Source organism: Vipera ursinii (assembly GCF_947247035.1).
Source record: "Vipera ursinii genome assembly, chromosome: 8".
Lineage (NCBI taxonomy): Eukaryota > Metazoa > Chordata > Lepidosauria > Squamata > Viperidae > Vipera > Vipera ursinii.
In genome coordinates, this window is record NC_139519.1 from 16615827 (window position 1) to 16636093 (window position 20267).

At 41.9% G+C, this 20267-nt stretch overlaps 1 protein-coding gene across 1 annotated transcript in view; it reads left to right on the forward strand.

The window, feature by feature from the left end:
- Positions 1–20267, forward strand: part of ROBO4 (roundabout guidance receptor 4) — a 46738-nt gene that overhangs the window by 15355 nt on the left and 11116 nt on the right. The window contains exons 9-13 of the mRNA XM_083368863.1: positions 309–448; positions 1399–1734; positions 4098–4211; positions 10936–11074; positions 15613–15852. Coding sequence (XP_083224989.1) covers positions 309–448; positions 1399–1734; positions 4098–4211; positions 10936–11074; positions 15613–15852 — 969 coding nt within the window. The remainder of the gene's footprint in view (positions 1–308; positions 449–1398; positions 1735–4097; positions 4212–10935; positions 11075–15612; positions 15853–20267) is intronic.

A 20267-nucleotide genomic window follows, 5' to 3' on the forward strand; every position in this document is an offset into this window, starting at 1 on the left:
CGTAGTTTTACTGAAGAAAAGTTAAGAGCCATTATGATAGAATTCCAGCAACTACTGTTTATCAATGTCTGTCCTGCTTACAGTAAAATGATTGTTTAATTGTTGTGTATGTTTCTTCTCCCTGCTATTCAACGTGCTGGACAGTAGTCTCTTTGGGAAAGGAAGCCTGGTTTACATTTGTCTCTCATTAGGATAATAGGTTCTTCTGATGTTAGCTTATTTTGCTTTGGCCGGGCAAGAAATAACTGTCAAACCTATCATCTTGAACCATGTAAGTGAAGTTATGTGTATTTTCCCCTCGACTACAGGGTAGACCCCAGTGATTCCCCTTGGCTTTCAAATACATGGAAATCCACATCTGGTTCCAAGAATTATAGCACCAGCAGCAGCCTCAGTAGCCAACTTCTATGGATGGAATCCAAAGACAGCCAAGAATTCCACAAATCTAGTATACACTTTCTTCTTCTTCTTCTTCATTCCACGTTGAAAGTCTTGTTTCTATCTTTATTATATTGCCCTCTTTTAATTAAGCTTGTGGGGTAGTTATGGAGGTCCAGATAAAATCAAAGAATGTGCATACAAAACTCAAGAACAGCGGCATAAAGCCAGTAACAGATTTAGTGTGCAAGGCAATTACCTGTTATATTGCTTGGGTAATTCTTCTATACAACACTCCATGCAAAAGTTGTCCTATTGAAACTGAATCTAGAACAGGTCTGGGGGAGCTAAACCTTGCAGAAAGTCTGGGCTTCTCCCCAGCATGCTACCCTTATGGGCTGGATACTCTCCAAGGTGTAGGAAAAGCCTCTTCCTCTGTTTGTTCTTGCATATTTAATTAATTTAATTATTTAATTCTCTTTTAATTTTTGTATTTTCTATTTATATGTGCCCTGTTCACCGCCCTGAGTCCTTTGGGAGAAGGGCGGTATACAAATTTAATAAATGAAATGAAATGAAATGAAATAATCCCTCAAAGTGGAGATCCTTTCTCCAAAAAAGGCGATGGAAGAGGCAGAACATGGGCATTCTGTGACTCCTTTTGCACCAGCACCTTCCTATAAAAACGAATGAATTGATATATGGTTTTCAAGAAAATAAATAAATATTATAATATTTACATGCAGCAAATATATTTAATGGTGGTCTTCTTCTTCTTCTTCTTCTTCTTCTTCTTCTTCTTCTTCTTCTTCTTCTTCTTCTTCTTCTTCTTCTTCTTCTTCTGCATTCTTTGACCTTCTCTCATTTTTGACCTTCTCCTCATTTTTGTATATGCCTTGTACAGTATGGATTGGGCCATATCAATTCTGCCAATTAGTTGTTCACTACTGTAGGGATTTGACTGCAAAGTCAGAAAATCACAGGCAACTCTTTTTTCCTTTTGTGTCTTCATCCCCACAGCGGTGTCCTTTGATAGGCAGAGTCAAGGGTCACGAATCCAGACTGTTCCTTTGGTGCCTGATAGCAGCAACAGTAGCCCACATGGAGCTTTGCGCGTGAGCCTTCCAGCCAAAGATCTCAAGACATTCTACAGTTCTCTGCCATACCTTTCCAATCCCAGCCTACAAAGTATGGCGTTAACACAGGCTGGTGAGCTCATGTCTCACGGTAGTCAGAACCTGAGGACTGATCGTGCCAGTGGCCAAGGAAGAACTCAACAAGGGCCATGGAAGGCAGCTGGTTCTCTGTCCCCAAATCGTACCATCAGAGGATCCTGGGCCAAATATGACAAAAAGGGTAAGGCAAAGCCCGTTCCCCGAATAACTGATGCTTATCTTAAGCAGTCTCTGGCTATTGCTTCCTTGAAAGAAATCCAAACTGACATCACCACCTCCATCCACTTAATGATGGAATCAATATACCAGTTTTGCAAATGAATAAACATTTTTCTAAAATAGCAGTCCAAATCATGCCAGTTCAGATTCAGTTGATGATCCCAGATTCTGAAACATATCTCTATCCATCTTTTCATGTATGTAGGATTTTATATATGGTTAATGTCATTTTTAGCCTAGAGACTTAATGCTACAGTATTTTCTAATAAAAGACCTGCTGTAGCCCGAATAAACTTTAACGATCTTTTTCTGTACCCAGTCAAGCTCTACAATATCCTTTTTGAGGTGTAATGATCACAAATGTCATTCCAGCTGCAATCTCATCACATTAAAAAGATGTTGATACTCTAGAAAGAGTACAGAGAAGAGCAACAAAGATGATTAGGGGACTGGAGGCTAAAACATAGAAGGAACGGTTGCTGGAATTGGGTCTGTCTAGTTTAATGAAGAGAAGGACGAGGGAGGACTGGATACCAGTGTTCCAATATCTCAGGGGCTGACCCAAAGAAGAGGGAGTCAAGCTGTTTTCCAAAGCACCTGAAGGCAGGAGAAGAAGCAACGGATGGAAACTGACCAAGGAGAGAAGCAACCTGGAACTAAGGAGAAACTTCCTGACAGTTAGAATAATTAATCAGTGGAACAACCTGCCTCCAGAAGCTGTGAATGCGCCAACACTGGAAATTTTAAAGAAGAGACTGGACAGCCATATGTCTGAAATGGTATAGGGTTTTCTGCCTGAACAGGGGGTTGGACTAGATGACCTCCAAGGTCCCTTCCAACTATTATTATTATTGTTATTAATTATCATCATCATCATCATTATTTGCTATGTTAGTTCTCATTTCAATTTCCTTCCTAAGGATTCCTAGAGTGAAATGTGCCTATTGTTTTTCCCACCAAGGCTATGCATTGGACTGTCATCTGCATTTACTTCTACACCATAGCTCCAATATCCCTTTTGTGGCCAGTCACTATTGCCATCTGAGATTCCATTAGTATGCATCTGAAATTGAGGTTGTTGTTTTTTTAATCAAATGTGCGTGACTTCGCATTGCATTGTACTAATCAGCCACTCTCCACCCCTTGGGAGCTCTTGGCACTCTTTCCCTTCTCTTTTACTGCCCCAAATAAGTTGATATCATCTGCAGTTTAATTACTTCAGCTGCTCAGCTCCAAATAAGTGAAAAAGCTTGGGTGCCAATGCGCATCTTTGCGGAAGGGATGCCCATACACTATGCATCTCTCCACTGGGGAAATGAAATCCTTATTACCCGCTTCCTGTCCGTTCACTTCTTGAACCAGTTAGGAGTCTGCGAGAAGTTTCATTCAACTCAGAAAGTCAGGGGCGCTTTCACTGATTGTTACCTTCACCCACGAGATCATGAAAGAGAGGAGGGCACTGGTCTAAATGTCAATCGAATTTCTGCAGGTAGCCAGGAGATGGAAAAACCCCTGACTCCCCTTGGCTGTTGTATCTCTCCCCCCTGCTTCCTCTTTGCAAGGGGACCTACTTGAATTATCTCCAAAGTTCAGGTACAGATTTAATGCCGTGGCTTTTGTGGAATGTAATAGAAAGCCTCATTTGCTTGCTGCAGCTGCTAATTGCCAGGAGCGATGCAGAGCAAAGCGTCGCCTCTGTTAAGGACACAGCAAGGGCTGAGTTCCTTGGAAATTAACTTGCCAGCTCAAAGAGCATCTCTATCTGGGGAGCCTGTTACAGCTTTGGCTTTCATGGTCATCTCTACCATGTCAGAGCCTTTAAGGAAGTAAGTTTTGTGCATGTGTAGGACCCATAAAGGTCTATGCCTACTCAGGAACATGCATTTACTCACACGATTGCATAGAAATGACACCACCACCCCCTATTTCTTATGCTCAGAATCTCCTTTGGTGGGACCTTGAAATGCATACCATCTGACATTTTGCAGGAATGTGTTTGTAAGGGCTGGCTAGACTTTGCCCATCTATTACATTTCATTGAAGGCTTTTTCACCTCGTTGTGGACCATATGGAATTTGACCGAAGTAGCTCATGTTCCTCTCACTGGAAAGTGCTGAAGGTCACCAAGTGTGGCCCCCAAATCTTCAGTTTCCTGGGCAGCAGTTTCCTTTCACCCAGCAGATTTATGACTTGGATTATCTTCCTGGACAAGTAATAACTTCAGTATCTGGATCATCCTAGGTTGATGGTTGATCATTGTTAACGGCATGAATTCAGGTTGATCTGACAAGCACATAGTCTCATAAACATCCCTTTCTCTTTCAGAGCTGCAACAGGTGCACAGCACACCCATGTCCCCATCAGGATTCTCAGCAGATTGGAGCAACCCTAGTAGCCCAAGAAGTGTTGTTAGTTCTGGAAAGCATCCAAGAGTCAATGGTAGGAGAAGAAACTTGTTTCACGGTTTGGGGCAAAGACCCAATCAGTTGTAAACATTTTGTTAGACTGGAATCCACTATTTGATTTCTAAGACCTTGTCATGACTTGTTTGAACTGACTTCAGTAAGATAGAAGGCTAGGCTGAGTCGTCTTTAAGTCTTATATATAGCAATAGCAATAGCACGTAGACTTATATACCACTTTACAGTGCTTTAGAATCTGCTCTAAGTGATTTACAGAGTCAGTGTATTGCCCCCAACAATCTGGGTCCACATTTTACCGACCTCGGAAGGATGGAAGGCTGAATCAACCTTGAGCCGTTCAGGATCGAACTCCTGAAGTGAGCAGTGTGAGTTAGCCTGCAGTACTGCATTCTAACCACTGCACCACCACGGCTCATTCTTCTCATATATCGGAAGAAATGACACGAATATGGTGGGGACTCAGGACAATGCATTTAACGTGGTCCTTGGCTCATGTGATTGCCCTCTGCTGCTTAGGGACATAATCAGGTATAATAGGCACTTAGTTCTTCCAGGTGAGATCTCTTTAAACACTTAGATCCTGACAGATGTAAGCTTGGCTGGTCATGCTGAGTTTCTGTCACCTTTGTGTTCACATGCAATTACTTATCCCACTTTCTGTCCCCTATTTTTCCCTTTCCATCTGCTGAAAGAATGGCCACCTTTTTCATCTCACAAGCCTAGATATGGAGGCAAATAGGGGAGAAAAGGAGCCACTAGTATTTCAGAAACCAATTTGCTCAAAGAGAAAGTTTGACATGTCCTTAGTATGGTCTTTAATATTTCATTTTCACATACGCCTTCTGGGAAAAAATGGAAGGAAATTTGCATTCCAGATGCAAGCTTGTTATTGGGGAAAGATTACTTTTCAGCTCTTGTCAGAGAAGCCACTCAGAGAGAAAGCCAGTGCAATAAGCCCCATTTCTGATTGGTGCAATAGAACCACTAACCTGGCTTTAGTCAGGGAACCAAAATGCAAACTGAAACCCAACTGTCTTTCCAAATGTTTCCCCTATATTTGGTGGTATGGTTTTCCAGCTTAAAAGATGGTTTAGAAAAACTCTTGAGATTGCAAGATGATGTACCACAATCTACATGTTATAACAGTTAAATTTATTTCTAAGTTACCCATTATTAACTGATGTTAGTTTTAACAACATTGAATAATGCTTTGCTCTAGAAAATTGGGGTGCGTAGTGTATGTATGTGCCTGAGTATGGGGTAAGAAAATGAATGTATGCATGATAGAACCAGCTTGGTCTAGTCCAGGGGTAGGCAACCTTGGCTCTTTTATGACTCGTGGACTTCAACTCCCAGAATTCCTGAGCCAGCCATGCTGAGGGGAAAGGGAGAGGTTTCCAAGCTGAACCATGGTGGCTCAGGAATTCTGGGAGTTGAAGTCCACGAGTCATAAAAGAGCCAAGGTTGCCTACCTCTGGATTAGTGGTTAAGACATCAGGCTAAAAACTGGGAGACCATAAATTATAGTTCCATGAAAGCCAGCTGGATGATCTTGGGCCAATTACCAGGAGACTGTGAATTCTAGTCCTGCCTTAGGCATGAAAGTCGGCTGGGTGACCTTGGGCCAATCACCAGGAGACAGTGAGTTCTAGTCCTGCCTTAGCCATAAAAGCTGGCTGGGTGACCTTGGCTCAGTCACTCTCTCTCTCAGGCCAACTCACCTCACAGGGTTGTTGTGGGGAAAATAGGATGAAGACGGAGTGTTCAATATATTCTCCGTCAATTGTTTATTAAAAAATATAAGGTAGGATTAAAAAAATAACTATTTTAAAATGGAACTTTAAAAAAAATGCCTTCACAGATGTAAACATGAGACAAACCAAGTTTAAGTGGGGAAAAAATAAAAAAAGAAATGTTAAAAAAAGTCATATTTGGCGTACTTCTAATTTTTCCTACTGTCATCCCTGGCTTTAGTGCTTTGCAATCTGATTTAAAATTCTGAAACTCTGCAAAGCTGTTGGCTAGTTCAAGTAAAGATACCGTGGTGGGACTTTTAAAATAATGCCACCACATGTCTTGTTTTTGTAAGCGTTCTTCTTACTGGGTGTCCTTCTAAGCTGACTCTCTCTCTCTCTCTACATTCCAGCAGAGAGCAGCAGAGCATCACTGGATATCCAGTTTTCCCCCAGATTCTTTCCTTCTTTCTTTTTTAAAAATAGGACAGTCATCTTAGATTCAACTGGAAATATTTTAATAGAAAAGGATGACAGGACTTTCCCCCCCCCTCTTTAATGTTTCTTTTGGAGAGGGAGGAGAGAAAAATCATTTTAAACTCAGGCTCATCGAACGTTTTTTTATTCATTCTGGTACCCTGGATGCTTTATTACCACATCTCCATGTGATTTTGCCTGTAGAGAAGCCACTTTTTCTATTAATCATCCTCAAGAAATGCTGAAAACCAAAGTTGAGCATTGCGGTGAAAAAATTAAGGACAGGAGAAGTAATTTCTGTGGTGCCTTGCTTCTTTCCTGGTGCCCTAAGCCTGTGTTTACTTTGCTTAATGGTTAATTCCGGATTGCTCAGGCAACCACTTTTTTCCTCCCCCCTGAATCTTTGACAGCTTGTGGGAGAGGATATGAAATCACTTTCTATTTCTTTACCTCATTCTCAGATTGTTCTTGTGCTACTTTAATTATTTTATTTATTTATTTATTTATTTATTTATTTAATTCCATTTATATCCCGCCCTTCTCCAAAGACTCAGGGCGGCTTACAAACTTAGCAGTAGCCTTCATTCTATGTATATGCCTGCTTATTAGGGTTTTCACACACACACCCCCAAGCGGCATTATTACAAAGTCAGCTTAATTGCCCCCAACAATCTGGGTCCTCATTTTACCTACCTCGGAAGGATGGAAGGCTGAGTTAACCTTGAGCCTGGTGGGATGCGAACCTGCACTAATTGCAGGCAGCTGGTGTTACTTAAGGAGGCATTAGCCCACTGCTCCACCAAGGCTCTTGTTGCAAGGTGATCAAGGACTTCCATCCATTGCCTGCCTCCCTTGCTGCCTTCTGCTACCTGACTAGAATAGGTATCCAAGAAAGATGCTCATTGAAGGAAAGTGTAAAAAAATCAAGATGACTGAAGAATGCTAGGTAGTTAACTGTACAGGACATCTACCTATATCCCTCAAGAAGTTCATAAACACGTGCCAATGATTTGTAGGCCATTCGTGATAATCAGTTCTCCATAAGTTGGATGGATGGATGGAAGGAAGGAAGGAAGGAAGGGAAGGAAGGAAGGAAGGAAGGAAGGAAGGAAGGAAGGAAGGAAGTTTACTAGTTTAGTAGTTTAATGAAGAGAAGGACGAGGGGGGACAGGATAGCCATGTTCCAATATCTCAGGGGCCGCCACAAAGAAGAGGGAACCAAGCTATTCTCCAAACTACCTGAAGGCAGGACAAGAAGCAACGGATGGAAACTAGTCAAGGAGAGAAGCAACCCAGAACTAAGGAGAAACTTGCTAACAGTGAGGACAATTAACCAGTGGAACAACCTGCCTCCAGAAGTGGTGAATGCTCCAACACTGGAAGTTTTTAAGAAGAGACTGGACAGCCATTTGTCTGAAATGGTATAGGGTTTTCTGCCTTAGCAGGGGGTTGGACTAGATGACCTCCAAGGTCCCTTCCAACTTATTATTATTATTATTATTAAGGAAGGAAGGAAGGCTTTCCTTTTCTACCTACACCAAAAGAAAATGATCAGGAAGCAAAACTTCCATGGGATTGTTGAACATATCTAAATGCAAAGCTTGTATGCTCTGAAAAAAAACCCCAAGGTTTCTTCCTCTTCAATGTTTGTTGAACTCTGGTGTTTAAATACTGGCCCGATTCTCAATAGTTCAGCTTTAAAGAGCCCTAAAAGCGAAGGTAAGACTATTAGGTACTATTTGAACAGTGTGTTTATATAGTCTGCTCTGGTGCTAAATGTATGCAACTCCTTGTGTACTTCTGTGCTTTGCTGCCATTGCTTCATTATGGGATTCTGATTGCCAGATGAGCCTTGAGCCGACAAGCTGACTCTCCAACCAAGAGGCCACTGGGAAGCCCTTTCAAATGCTTAATGAGGCACCGGCATTACTGCTGATGAGGACTTTCCTTGTAATGTATGCACAAGGCCTCCATCACATCTTTTCCAAGTATCCTGTGTCCATAGATCCTTCTCAGTTATTCATGAAGTTGTGTCTATGATGAACAGCCAATCTGGCCAAGTTGGGTATTCTGGAAGAAAGGATTGGATGGTGTGACTCCCAAAAGGGCTTTACAAATAGTTGTGATGCTAGTTTGTGTTGTGTGTGCTCTTGAAGTGCTCAAATGCCCCGATGAAAGACCAGTTTCTATTTGCAGGATAATCAAGCAATGAAGCTGCCCTTGCAATTTACTCTTTCAGGTTGCAGGCAGTGTGGTACAATGGTTAAGTTGCTGGAGTGGGAGACCCAGTTCTAATCCCACCTGGAGCATGGGAGCCAACTGGGTGACTTTGGGCTAGTCACTCTCTCCCAGCCATACACTGGAAAGTGAACATACCTGTTTGTCCATGCATCCATCCATGCATCCATGAAGAAGACAATGACAAATCCAAATTATGTTTAAGATGCATTTAAGGGTAAGATCCAAAGAGTCCATCAGGATAATGATATGAGAAAATGAGTGGTTCATAAATCAACAAGAATAATAGAATCTTCAGAGTTTTGTTGAAAAGCTAAAACAAAGCTGGACTCTTTTACTGACCCACCGATGCAAGGGACAGGTTAAAAAGGTCTCTGTTGACGAGTTCCACGGGCAGCCATCAAGAGAGGAAAGGGCTTCTTTGAGTAATCTGGTGCCAAATCAAAAGCCCAGCCAGAAGCAGCAGAACGGACCAAATCATTGCTCTAATACTAGTTGCCTACCTACACACGCCATTTAACATATTTCATATTTTATTTCCTTCTGCTGATAAGGAAGCTAAGGAAATGTCTCAGGCTTGTATTCACAAATGTATTTCCTTAGAAGATGATTATCTTTTTCCTTGGGAAAGAACACTCAAGAGGGCCAGACGGTAGAATCCACAGTTGTTGGGTTTTTGTTGTTGTTGTTTTTGCATTTATAACCTGGGGCAAATCAATGCTAGAGAACCTAAGAGAAGTCCCGACTTCCATCTGCTTCTTAGGAGCTCCAGTCTGGACATTTGGAGGACAGCTAACTGTGTGAACAAGTGCTGAGCCTAGATTGTCTCCCGTTCCAGTTCCAAACATGGTTGAAGAACATGGTCAGATGTTGTCATTGGTGCAGACCTCTACCAACAAGCTGCTTCTTTCTTGTCCAGGGAAACTGACAGGGCTTTCCCTTGACCTTGTTTATTTAGGTGACCAATAGAAAGATAGGGAGAAAAGACAGCAGCAGTTAACACCAATTTGAGACATACTCGGGGGACTGCATCAGGGTGTTGCAGGAGGGCTGGGCAGGTAACGAAGCATCTGGGGTCAGCATCTGATGTAGAATAGCCAAGGGAATATCTCTTCCTGGTGCCTTCTAAAACAGGGATAACAGAACTTGGAAATGGTGACAACACACCTTAATTGACATGTAGGAGTGCTAATTAAAGCAGTTTAAAAATGCATGTGTGATTTCAGCCTAAATATCACAAGCAAAGAAAATCTTCATGAGGCACGACTCCCATTTTTTCCTTCTTCTTCTTTTGATTTAAAACTTATTTAGCACCAGTTACGTGCTGAAGTCCAGATCTGAGCACATAATGGACAGACCTGATTTGTGACAGGATTGATCTTGGGGGTGGTGGTGGTGGTGGGGTGGTGGTGGTGAGGGGAGAGTTCCCTGGTTTAAAAATCAAGGAAGGTACTGTATCTACTTTAGCAAACAAGCAAGCAATGGCAGATAAGTTATAGCCTGTGCTATCTTTCCCTCCATTTCTTGAGCCTCTATGGTCATCTTCTCTACAATTGTGACCTACGGAAGATGCCTAATGGTAGAAGCCAGCTTGTGAGTAATGCTATAAAGTGTTATGGTTTTAATCTTTCTCCCATCGCTGTAGAAACCTATGTGCCTGATCAGTTTGTCCAAAACCCAGTTGGCATTTATTTGAACCTCTCCCCTTCTTTCTTTGATGGACTTGTGAGATTTATCCTAATCTGGATTGGACCTACCCACCCAGAGAGGCTTTGGGTCACTATTTAATGAGACTTCCAGGGGAAGCACGTTTGCAGTTTTCTACAAGTTGGCTCATCTCTCATTTGCTGCAGGTGGAAAGGAAGCAAACCAATTCATATGCTTATCCAATGATTTGTGTGTGTGTGTGTGTTTGCGTATTTCCCAACCTATTATTATTATTATTATTATTATTATTATTATTATTATTATTATTATTATTATTATTATTATTATTATTATTATTATTATATTATTATTATTATTATTATTATTATTGTATGTGCTCCTGTACTGTTTACTCCTTTTAAATAGTGTTTTAAGCCATTGTGCACTGCTCGTTTTGATCCTTTTGGCAAAGTGCATTATACATGAATAATAGTAGTAATTTAAAGACACAAAAGTGGAAGGGTTTATTTTGATTTGGGTATCAGCAAGGGAGCTGATTGTTTGAGCCAGCTGACAAATATGAAGCGAGGATGGTGGAAAAGTTGCAGCTTGTTGACCTTTTTTTCTCTTTTTGTTCCTTCTTAGGGAGGGCAAAAAAGGTGCTAAAAACCTACAGCTCTTCCAAGTTCTCGCTGTGCAGTTCACAAAACGGCACTTCACTGCCACCGCCTCCTCCTGTCCCACCCGGTTTTCAAGCTGTCAAAGATTCCAGCACCAAGCAAGAGTAAGACTGAATATTTGGGTTGTTTATCTTCATCTCAGAGCCTCTTTCTGCAATCCTCATTCTACCTTGTACGGTACATTAAGAGGATGTAAGCCTCAGAAATGCTGGATTATTTCATACTGAAGCAGTGTAGAACGCACAGCAATGAATAAATACTCTGAAGCAGGATCCTAAATATTACCGATTGCATTTTAAAACCAAGTACCAAATTAATGTGTTTTTTTAAAAAAGAACTTGAATTAAGATGTCAATAGAAGTGAATATCTGTAGGTCAGGATTAAATTATGGGAATTCTCGGTGCTCTCTGAACTTGGTGGTTTGCTTCCAGACGTTTCATTACTTAACTAGGTAACATCATCAGTGCTATGAGTGTGGGGTTAACGCCTTGTATATACAGTGTCTTGCCTTACCAGTGTTGTAGAGGGCGTTGTTTTCTCCCTGGTAAAGGAGGAGGAGCTAATCAAGGAGAAACCCACATCCCCACCAACAATGGCAGGCAAGCTACTGTAGTACATACAGGGAGCAAACCTCATTGGCACTGATGATGTTTCCTAGTTTGGTAACGAAACGTCTACATGCAAACCACCAAGCTCTGAGCAGGGAGCTGGACTAGAAGATCTCCAAAGTCCATTCCAGCTCTGTTCTTCTGTTACTAACTCTGTTAAAGAGCACTAAGAAGACATCGTTTTTAAAACACTTTCCCTCCCAGTCAGTTAGGCCAGGGATGTCAAATTGCCAGCCCGCGGGCCGGATGCATCACGCCAAAACCACACCCACCCCATTGCCAGCAATGGGGGAAAAGTCACGATACATCGCGACACGTCATGCAACATTGCGAGTTCGACACCCCTGAGTTAGGCTAACAACTGATGACCCAACACTTCAACTCCGTTCTTTTGCTCAGGTGAGAATTCGCAAGATGGTGGTTGGCTTGCAACTCCCCACCGAACAGTGTCTCTTCTGCTTCTCATCTAACTTTTAATAGAGAGCCACCTTGCAGCAAACTCAGAGTTCACCGTATGCTGACTCATCTTCTGGTTGTGCCAGATGCTAGAATAAATTGCCTGCTACTTCCTCTAGCACCAAGTAGGCAAATCTACATACTTTGCATATTATTCACAGGCACCCACTATGATGGATCATCGGGGTGGCAGGAACAAATGTGGTTGGGAAATGAATCCCAACTATCCTGTCTCCCTATTTTGCACTTAAAAAGCTACAAATCATGGGATGAATCCGTGCCTGGCTAGAAGGGACCATTTCTCATTGGACAGGGCAGCCCTCTGTACAAGTGCCCAGCTATTTAAGTAAATGGGCAATTATCATTCCAGGCAAGTAAATCAATCCATTAGTGAAATATCAGCTGACTCCATCCTTTTTTTTTTGCTGCCCCTTTGAATCCCACATTTACGTAGAGAAAAAACGTTGTCCTTGGATCTTGCATGAAATAATTTTGGTGTCATTTTAAATTTATGGGCAATTACACAATAATTGACTGCTCTGTTGAAAATTCATTTGGTTGTGAAGGAGAGCAGAGTAGGGTTTGTGTAATGGGAGTGGCGGAGGTCCATTTTCTGGGGTTTCTCCTATCTTTGACATCAGGCTCCTGCGCATGTCCCAAACTTTGCTTTCTGGTCATGGAGAAGAACAGGCTGGTAAGTCAAGTAGTTCAGATGATCCCAAGATTACAGATACACTTAAATAAGGGGAAAAGGGGGATAGATCCTATTTCGCATAAAACGCTGGCCCCTTTTGTTCAGCAGGCAAAACATGTCTGCTTGCCCAAAGAGCTGCTTGAGTATGGAACTAAACTCTGAGCTGGATAGATGAATTTCAATGTCTGTATATCTGATTGAGAGGGATGCGGTGGCTCAGTGGGTTAGGACGCTGAGCTTGTCGATCAGATGGTCGGCAGTTTGGCGGGTCGAATCCTGAGTGCCGCGTAACAAAGTGAGCGCCTGTTACTCTTTCCAGCTTCTGCCAACCTAGCAGTTCGAAAGCACGTAAAAATGCAAGTAGAAAAATAGGGACCGCTACGGTGGGAAGGTAACAGCGTTCCGTGCGCCTTTGGCATCTAGTCATGCTGGCCACATGACCACGGAGACATCCTCGGACAAGCGCTGGCTCTTCGGCTTTGAAACCTGATTGGGATTATATAGGTTAAACAGAATAAGTCCACATGATTCTACATCTTGCTTCTCTATTTACAAAGCATGATATCTGTCTTGCGTGTGTAAATTCTGTGATGGCTATTTCCAAGCGAATGTTTTGTCTCATTAAGGCAATTTAGATCCACAGTGTTACACTAGGTCTATGACTTGAAGACCAGTTGGATTGAAAACATGCTATTCTACCCTCTTCCTCCTTTATTAGTCTACTTCTAATGGCAGAATCTTGCCAGACTAGAATTTTATGCCCTAATAGATATTATTAGGGTGGATGGACTAGAAGACCTCCAGGGTCCCTTCCAGCTCTGTTATTCTGTTATAATTGTTAGATTGAATGATGGGAGTTCCTTTTTTTAAAAGACTTCTTTCTACTTAAGAACACATAATCTTAGGGGAGTGTGGGATATAAGAACCTAAAAACTATACTTCTAATCTACAGAAAGGATATGTGAACAGAAGCGTCACAACTATTTTGATTGCTCTTCTCTCTAAAACTGTCTAGAAGATGTTTAGAAGTGAACATACTGCCCCATCTCCTCTGGTTTTCTGACACTGCAGCATTTTGCAGCAGAGAGGAAATGGAGTTACTTAATTTTATTTATTGATTTAAAAATCTTTCTAAGTCACTTATGGTTAGCATAAATCCTTTGTGATGTACCAAGGAAAAATATAAAGCATGAGTTAAGCAATTACATAAAATCCAATAGAAGCATTCATATAATGTTGCTAAACTCAAGACAAGCAACAAATGTTCAGAGACGGGCTTGAGCAGAGAGAGACATCTTAAGGACGAAGCAGACTCATTTTAATTTCCTCGAAGAATTGTCTTGTTGAGTGGATTTCTGTGTGATGTCCCTTGGAATGTAAGTTGGCAGCTGTAGCTGAAATTTGAATAGGTTTTGTGCTACCTAGTCTGCCTGCTCAACTAAGTGATATGCTTGTTTTGTTTGGTTAGAACAAGTAGACGACTTCTAGGCAATAACAGCAGCCTGGTAGTGTCTATGTTGCCTGAATGATTTTCACCTCCGCCCGTCATTATGTGAGCCAGCAAGATGCTGACTTTAAGTTCTGAGGTCTAATGGGTGGAAATCAAGGAGAGAAGCAACCTAGAACTGAGGAGATATTTCCTGACAGAACAATTATTCAGTGGAATGACTTGCCTCCAGAAGTTGTGGGTGCTCCAACACTGGAAGTTTTCAAGAACAGATTGGACAACCATTTGTCTGAAATGGTATAGGGTTTCCTGCCTGAGCAGGGGGTTGGACTAGAAGACCTCCAAGGTCCCTTACCACTCTGTTATTCTATATTCCTAATGATATAAATGAAATGCATAATTGGAAAAGTATTATTTCCAGTTCTTTGAGAATAGAACTGTAGCAGCACCTGGAACCTTTTATCGGACTTCACACAGGAATGTTATTTTTAAGGTGCTTGTTTCAGGTTTGTGTAAAGTGGCAGGCACAATGTACTGATGCGCAAGTGACAAAGGCTGTTGCTAACTTGGCCTGCTCTTTAGAGGTAGGGAGAGATAGAGACAAGGGCTGAGGGACAACTTTACAAGTGATGGTGTAGCCCAGGGGTCTTCAAACCTGGCCCTTTTATGACTCGTGGACTTTAACTCCCAGAATTCCTCAGCCAGGCACGCTTCCGATTCTGAAATCATTCACAGCTCTTGGCAGACTTGTAAAAGAGATCTTCAGTTCAGGAAATCTGCTATAAATGTGTAACTTGACCAAGGAGGTGAGAATGGTAGGCTGGATACACTGTCAGGTGGTTGCTACCTAGCTTGACATGCTGGGAAGGAGAAAGGGTAAAGGTAAAGGAGTCCCTGTGTATTTTACTCCGCTAGTCGTTGCCAACTCTAGGGGCAGTGCTCATCTCCATTTCAAAGTCACTGAGCCAGCACTGTCCAAAGACCTTTCTGTGGTCTTGTAGCCAGCTTGACATCACGGAGCTCTGTTACCCTCCCATCTAAGTGGTACCTATTTCTCTACTTGCATCCGTATGCTTTCCAACTGCTAGGTTGGCACAAGCTGGGGCAAGTAACGGGAGCTTACCCACTTGTGCAATGCTCGGGTTTCGAACATTTCCAAGTTACTAGTATTCAGATGCTCATAGGTGAGAGGACATGAAGGAATCTGGACTCTACGATGCTAGATCAGCCTTCCCTGGTATCCTCAGGTTTGTAATCAAGACCACAAATCCTGTGATTCCCCACTCACATGCACCAAAACGTGTGTATAAGCTCCTCAAAACAAAGTTAGCTGAAAGCATAGAGAAATGGCCTCTTTTGTCATATTTTGAGTTGTTCTTTTGTCATTCATTTAAAGAGAGAAACTATTTGCCAGTCATTCACTGTCTGTTTCTCAGGTGCTCCTGTACATGCTACCTTGATCCCCCAGAGGACTTCATGAATCAGCAGCTGGATAAAGATTCTGTGAAGACGATCAAAGAGACTCCAGATGAAAACCAATCCTTCCCCACCTTGCCTTACAACCAACTTTCTGGAGTTTCAGTCCCCGTATCTCTCAGCGATGACCAGGAAACAGTTCTCACCCCAGAAGAGGTAGCAGAATACCTAGAACTCAGCACAGAAACTGATTGTCAGAGGTAAACATTTACCAAACATCAAAGTTCAACATTCAGTAAGAACAGTTTAGGTGAGAACAGGGCATAGTCCAGAATGGGACAACTTGGTGAGACCAACTCGCCATGGTGAGCTCACCACAGCCAACTCAAGGCAGGACAACTTGTGATGGGATGATTCAACAATTCAATTTAAGTATTTAAAATAATTTTTAAAAAGTATTTTAATTTTTGTCATTCACATTTCATTTTGTATCCTTTCTTTAATTATTGTATTCCCCCCATTTATTTGATATTAGTATCCTGTCCTTTTTTTGTGGTGAGTTGTCCTGTGTTGAATTGGCTATGGAGAGTTGTCCCGCCGTGAGTTGGCTACAGTGAGTTGTCCATGGCAAGTTGGCCAAGCGGAGTTGCTGCACTGAGTTGTCCATGTGGAATTGTCCTAGACCAGGGGTAGGCAACCTTGGCTCTTTTATGACTCGTGGACTTGAACTCCCAAAATTCCTGAGCCAGCCATGCTGGCTCGGGAATTCTGGGAGTTAAAGTCCACGAGTCATAAAAGAGCCAAGGTTGCCTACCCCTGTCCTAGACCCTAAACAGTCAGCTCCTTGCATTCAGAAACATAGAGTTTGATGTATCTTTCAGATTTAGTATTCCCTCCGTGTTTCCTTCATCTAATCCTAATTTTGAATCATTCTATTTTTGCTTCAAGAGCTTTATTTTTAAACAAGTGCACATAAGATGGCATATGGCACATTTATTTTAATGTATTATTTTGCCCAATATGTTCTCCTTTTTGCATGCTATACAGTTTTAGGTTATTTTTAATTCCCAGTTACGTGCCAACAGGCAGATTCCATTTATATATGTATTTATAGTCAGAAAAAAATGGAGATCATGCATTCGTGCGAATATTAAAATTGAAACTTGCTTATTCTTTAAAATTCCTGACACAAAGTTGTGGTTGAGTCAAGCTCTCTCTGGCAAGCTAGATGGGGAAAAAATAAAGAGATTCATTGTAGAAAGATGAAGAAGCCATTATAAATATTTCTCCTGCTCATGATTAAAAGCAACTCTAGGAGAGACAAGTTTCATTGTTTCTGTTCCTTGTTTTTGGAACAGCCAGATAACTGCCAGATCTGGTTATCAGGCTGTGACCATATGAGAACTAGCTATCATTGGTGGTTTTATGAGCACATACTAGCCTACCACACTGAGATTTCTTGTTGAACTCTCGTCTAAGTACATCCGGTCAGGCCCACTTTTCTGAGATCAGCCTACATCAATGATGTGCTGTCATCCAGCTCAGCATAAAGTTCAGGCAGCCATCTTGCAAAATGCAAATAAACTGAAAGAGAAATGAATAGTCCAGAGCTATCCTTGGAACGAGCATGAATTGACTCAAAATCTGCACTAATCCTTAGTATACATTGCCCACGTCCGCATCAAGGAAGTTGGCTTGGACTAGTTATGGTAAACAAGAATGGAACTGTACAGCAGAAAACACTTTCACTCCCATTTCAATATTCCTAATGAAAGAATGCGGAAATGGTCACTGGTACATCTGGCCTTCTGGCTCCAGGATTATCTGTGAATAGTGGCCACATCCCAGTCTGATTCTATGCCTCTTTCTCTTCATCTTGTATGTCTATGGAGATTCTCAGTCATCCAGGTTGTGGTTGTACATATGAGTATTTACAACACAGAACCTTCAGTTCTAAGAAAGTTCCACACCCATTTGCACTATTCAGCTGACCCTGAGGGCACAGATAAACCTCCAAGTGGCCACAATGACTCTCAGAAAGAATACTAATGACTGCAAAGGAATATAAATCCTTCCATTCCCCACTGTTCAGTCAGAACCCAAGAAGCTTCTTGGATGAGAAGTGAAATGTCTTCAAGCAAAAACAAAGTCCAGTTGCCTTTTGAAAAAGCACTTTGGGGACTTCGCCTTGTAGACAGGCAAGACTCCATGGAAATCCAAAGATCTCCAAGTAATCCTGGACTTAAGGAAATTGGACATAAAGCCCCAGCTCCAGCCTACCAACTGCAAAAACAAATGTCCCATAACTGCTGCTTTGGTGGTTTGAGGACAGCCTGTCCCATAAGGCTGAGTCCTTACACTTTGGTAACTGGGGCTGTGACACGAAGTAGCAGATTTTATGGGAAGCACAGTGACTCCACTGAGATAATTACAGCTCTTTGTAATCCCTAGGCAGGCTAACGGCTGCCAACTTAATGTTTTCGGCAATGTTTAACAATCTTCAGCTGATTCTGGGTGCCAGTGACATTCCAAGCCACATCTCCTCTTGAGGCACAGAAAAATGTACTAGTATACTTCCCTTGTGCCTGAAGTGGCAGGATTTTTTTTAGTTTTGACTAATATTAAACTCTACCTTCTGCAGGGAGAAATGAAGTGATTTCTGTGAGGAAAAAAAAATCTCGTTAAAGTTGTAGCCTAAGCATTCAAAAGCTACTCAAATGCTTAACTTAGTTTTATTGCAAAACACACGTTTTAGTGTTCTGCTACTGCCTCTGCAATTTAGTAGAACAACAACTATTAGAAGACTTACTATTAGTTATTGTTTCTGTGACCTCCCATTCCATCTCCTATATAGAATAGTGTTTCTCACCCTCAGCATCATGAAGAGGTGTGGACCTCAAGCCCCAGAATTCCCCAGCCAAAGCATGCTGGCTAGGGAATTCTGGGACTTGAAGTCCACACCTCTTCATGCTGTCACAGTTGAAAAATGCTGCCATGGAGTTTTACATCCCTTCTATTATACAGTTGTAGGAAATGGGCTGCTTTAATTAATTTCTCATGGATGATGGAAATTTCAGAGACAATCTTTTGTGCTCATCTGCCTGTAGATGCCACCATCCAAAGCATCCATGTAAGTAGGCAGAACTGGATTTTAAAGTAACACAGTTCTGAAATCCAAGCCTTGATGAAGCCAGAGTTGGTTAGAGTTCTTGGCTTAAGTGTCCTTTCTACACTGGATATGTGCAATCCATTTGGAACAGAAGTTCCAGAGCACCCACAAAAAAGAGAGGTAGTTGATCAGCCATGCTCAGAGCTCTTTTTACATTAAATTACCTTACTACGTTACAATCTACAGTCTCCAAAATACAACTGCTGAATAAGAAAGCTAATATTTTATTTTAACACATTATTCTTATTCCAAACATTTTTTTTGAATGAGTTGCAAAAATCTGTGGCTTGGTCCCTCACCCCAAAGTCTTGAAGAATTCCACATGGCCAAGTACTGAGACACAACACAGGCAGATCTGCACCAACTTGTTTGCCCCTTTTGTGTTCAGGAGGATAGGCCCAGTCTTGGAAGCCTTTGTGGTCCCTCTTACCTCTGAGGTGGGCTTTCTGGAGCATTCACCACACCCTCTTTTAATGCTAGTCTGCTATTTCTGAAAACCTTAGGGCAGGATGTGGGTTGAGTGCAGTGTTTGATCTGGAGGCAGTTGCATTCAGGGCTGGTGACAAAAATGTTTCCCATCCCTTAAGATCTGAGCTGTGGTTACGGAGTGGTGAAAAAACCCAGCAGACAGTTTTTCATACATATATTGTGCCCTATAGATTGGTAAGACAGGGGGAGGAGAGGATTTGGTTGCCACGCCAATGCCTCCCTTGATGACTGAAACACCTAATAACTTTTAAAACAGCTTTTAACTTGGATTTTGAGGGATTCTTTGTTAGGTCTGGAACCTAGGAATTGAAGATCTCCCAGGTCAGAATGAAAAGAGCGATGGGCTCTTTCTTTCGAGGTGGGATTTGGGGGCAAATATCCAGGGGGGGTTCTACTTCAGCAAAGGCTCCCACGGTGGGTGGATTTCTCTACCACATTTAAAGTGAACTAATACATTTATCTGTCATAGAAAGGTAATGGGGATAGGACTCCATAAGTGGAGTACCGTGAGTGGTAAGGTTTCCTTACCAGAACAGCAAGATGATTATGGAGTGAATTAGACTGACATGTAGAAACACTGTTGTTGTTGTTCAATTGCTAAGTTGTGTCTGACTCTTTGTGACCCCGTGGAGCATAGCATGCCAGGCCCCACTGTCCTCCACTGTCTCCTGGAGTTTGCCCAAGTTCACTTTAACTGCATCTAATCATGGCACTCTCTAATCAAGACACTACCTAATCATCCTCTCATCCTCTCATCCTCATCCTCCCTTTCTCCTTTTGCCTTCCCTCTTTCCCAATATCAGGGTCTTTTCCAATGAGAGAAATATTGAGGAGTATTCAACTGTGGATTATCCCAGAAATTACGGTCACGATGTTAGTTGGAAAACAATATGTACGCCTTTATCTTGTTGGTTAGTCCTGCGAAGCCTTTGTTATATTTTGTTCATTCTTTTAATTGCGTTTTTTTGCTTTGTTCTACAGAGTTTTATCATGCAGGGTTGTTTTTTTTCCTTCTGT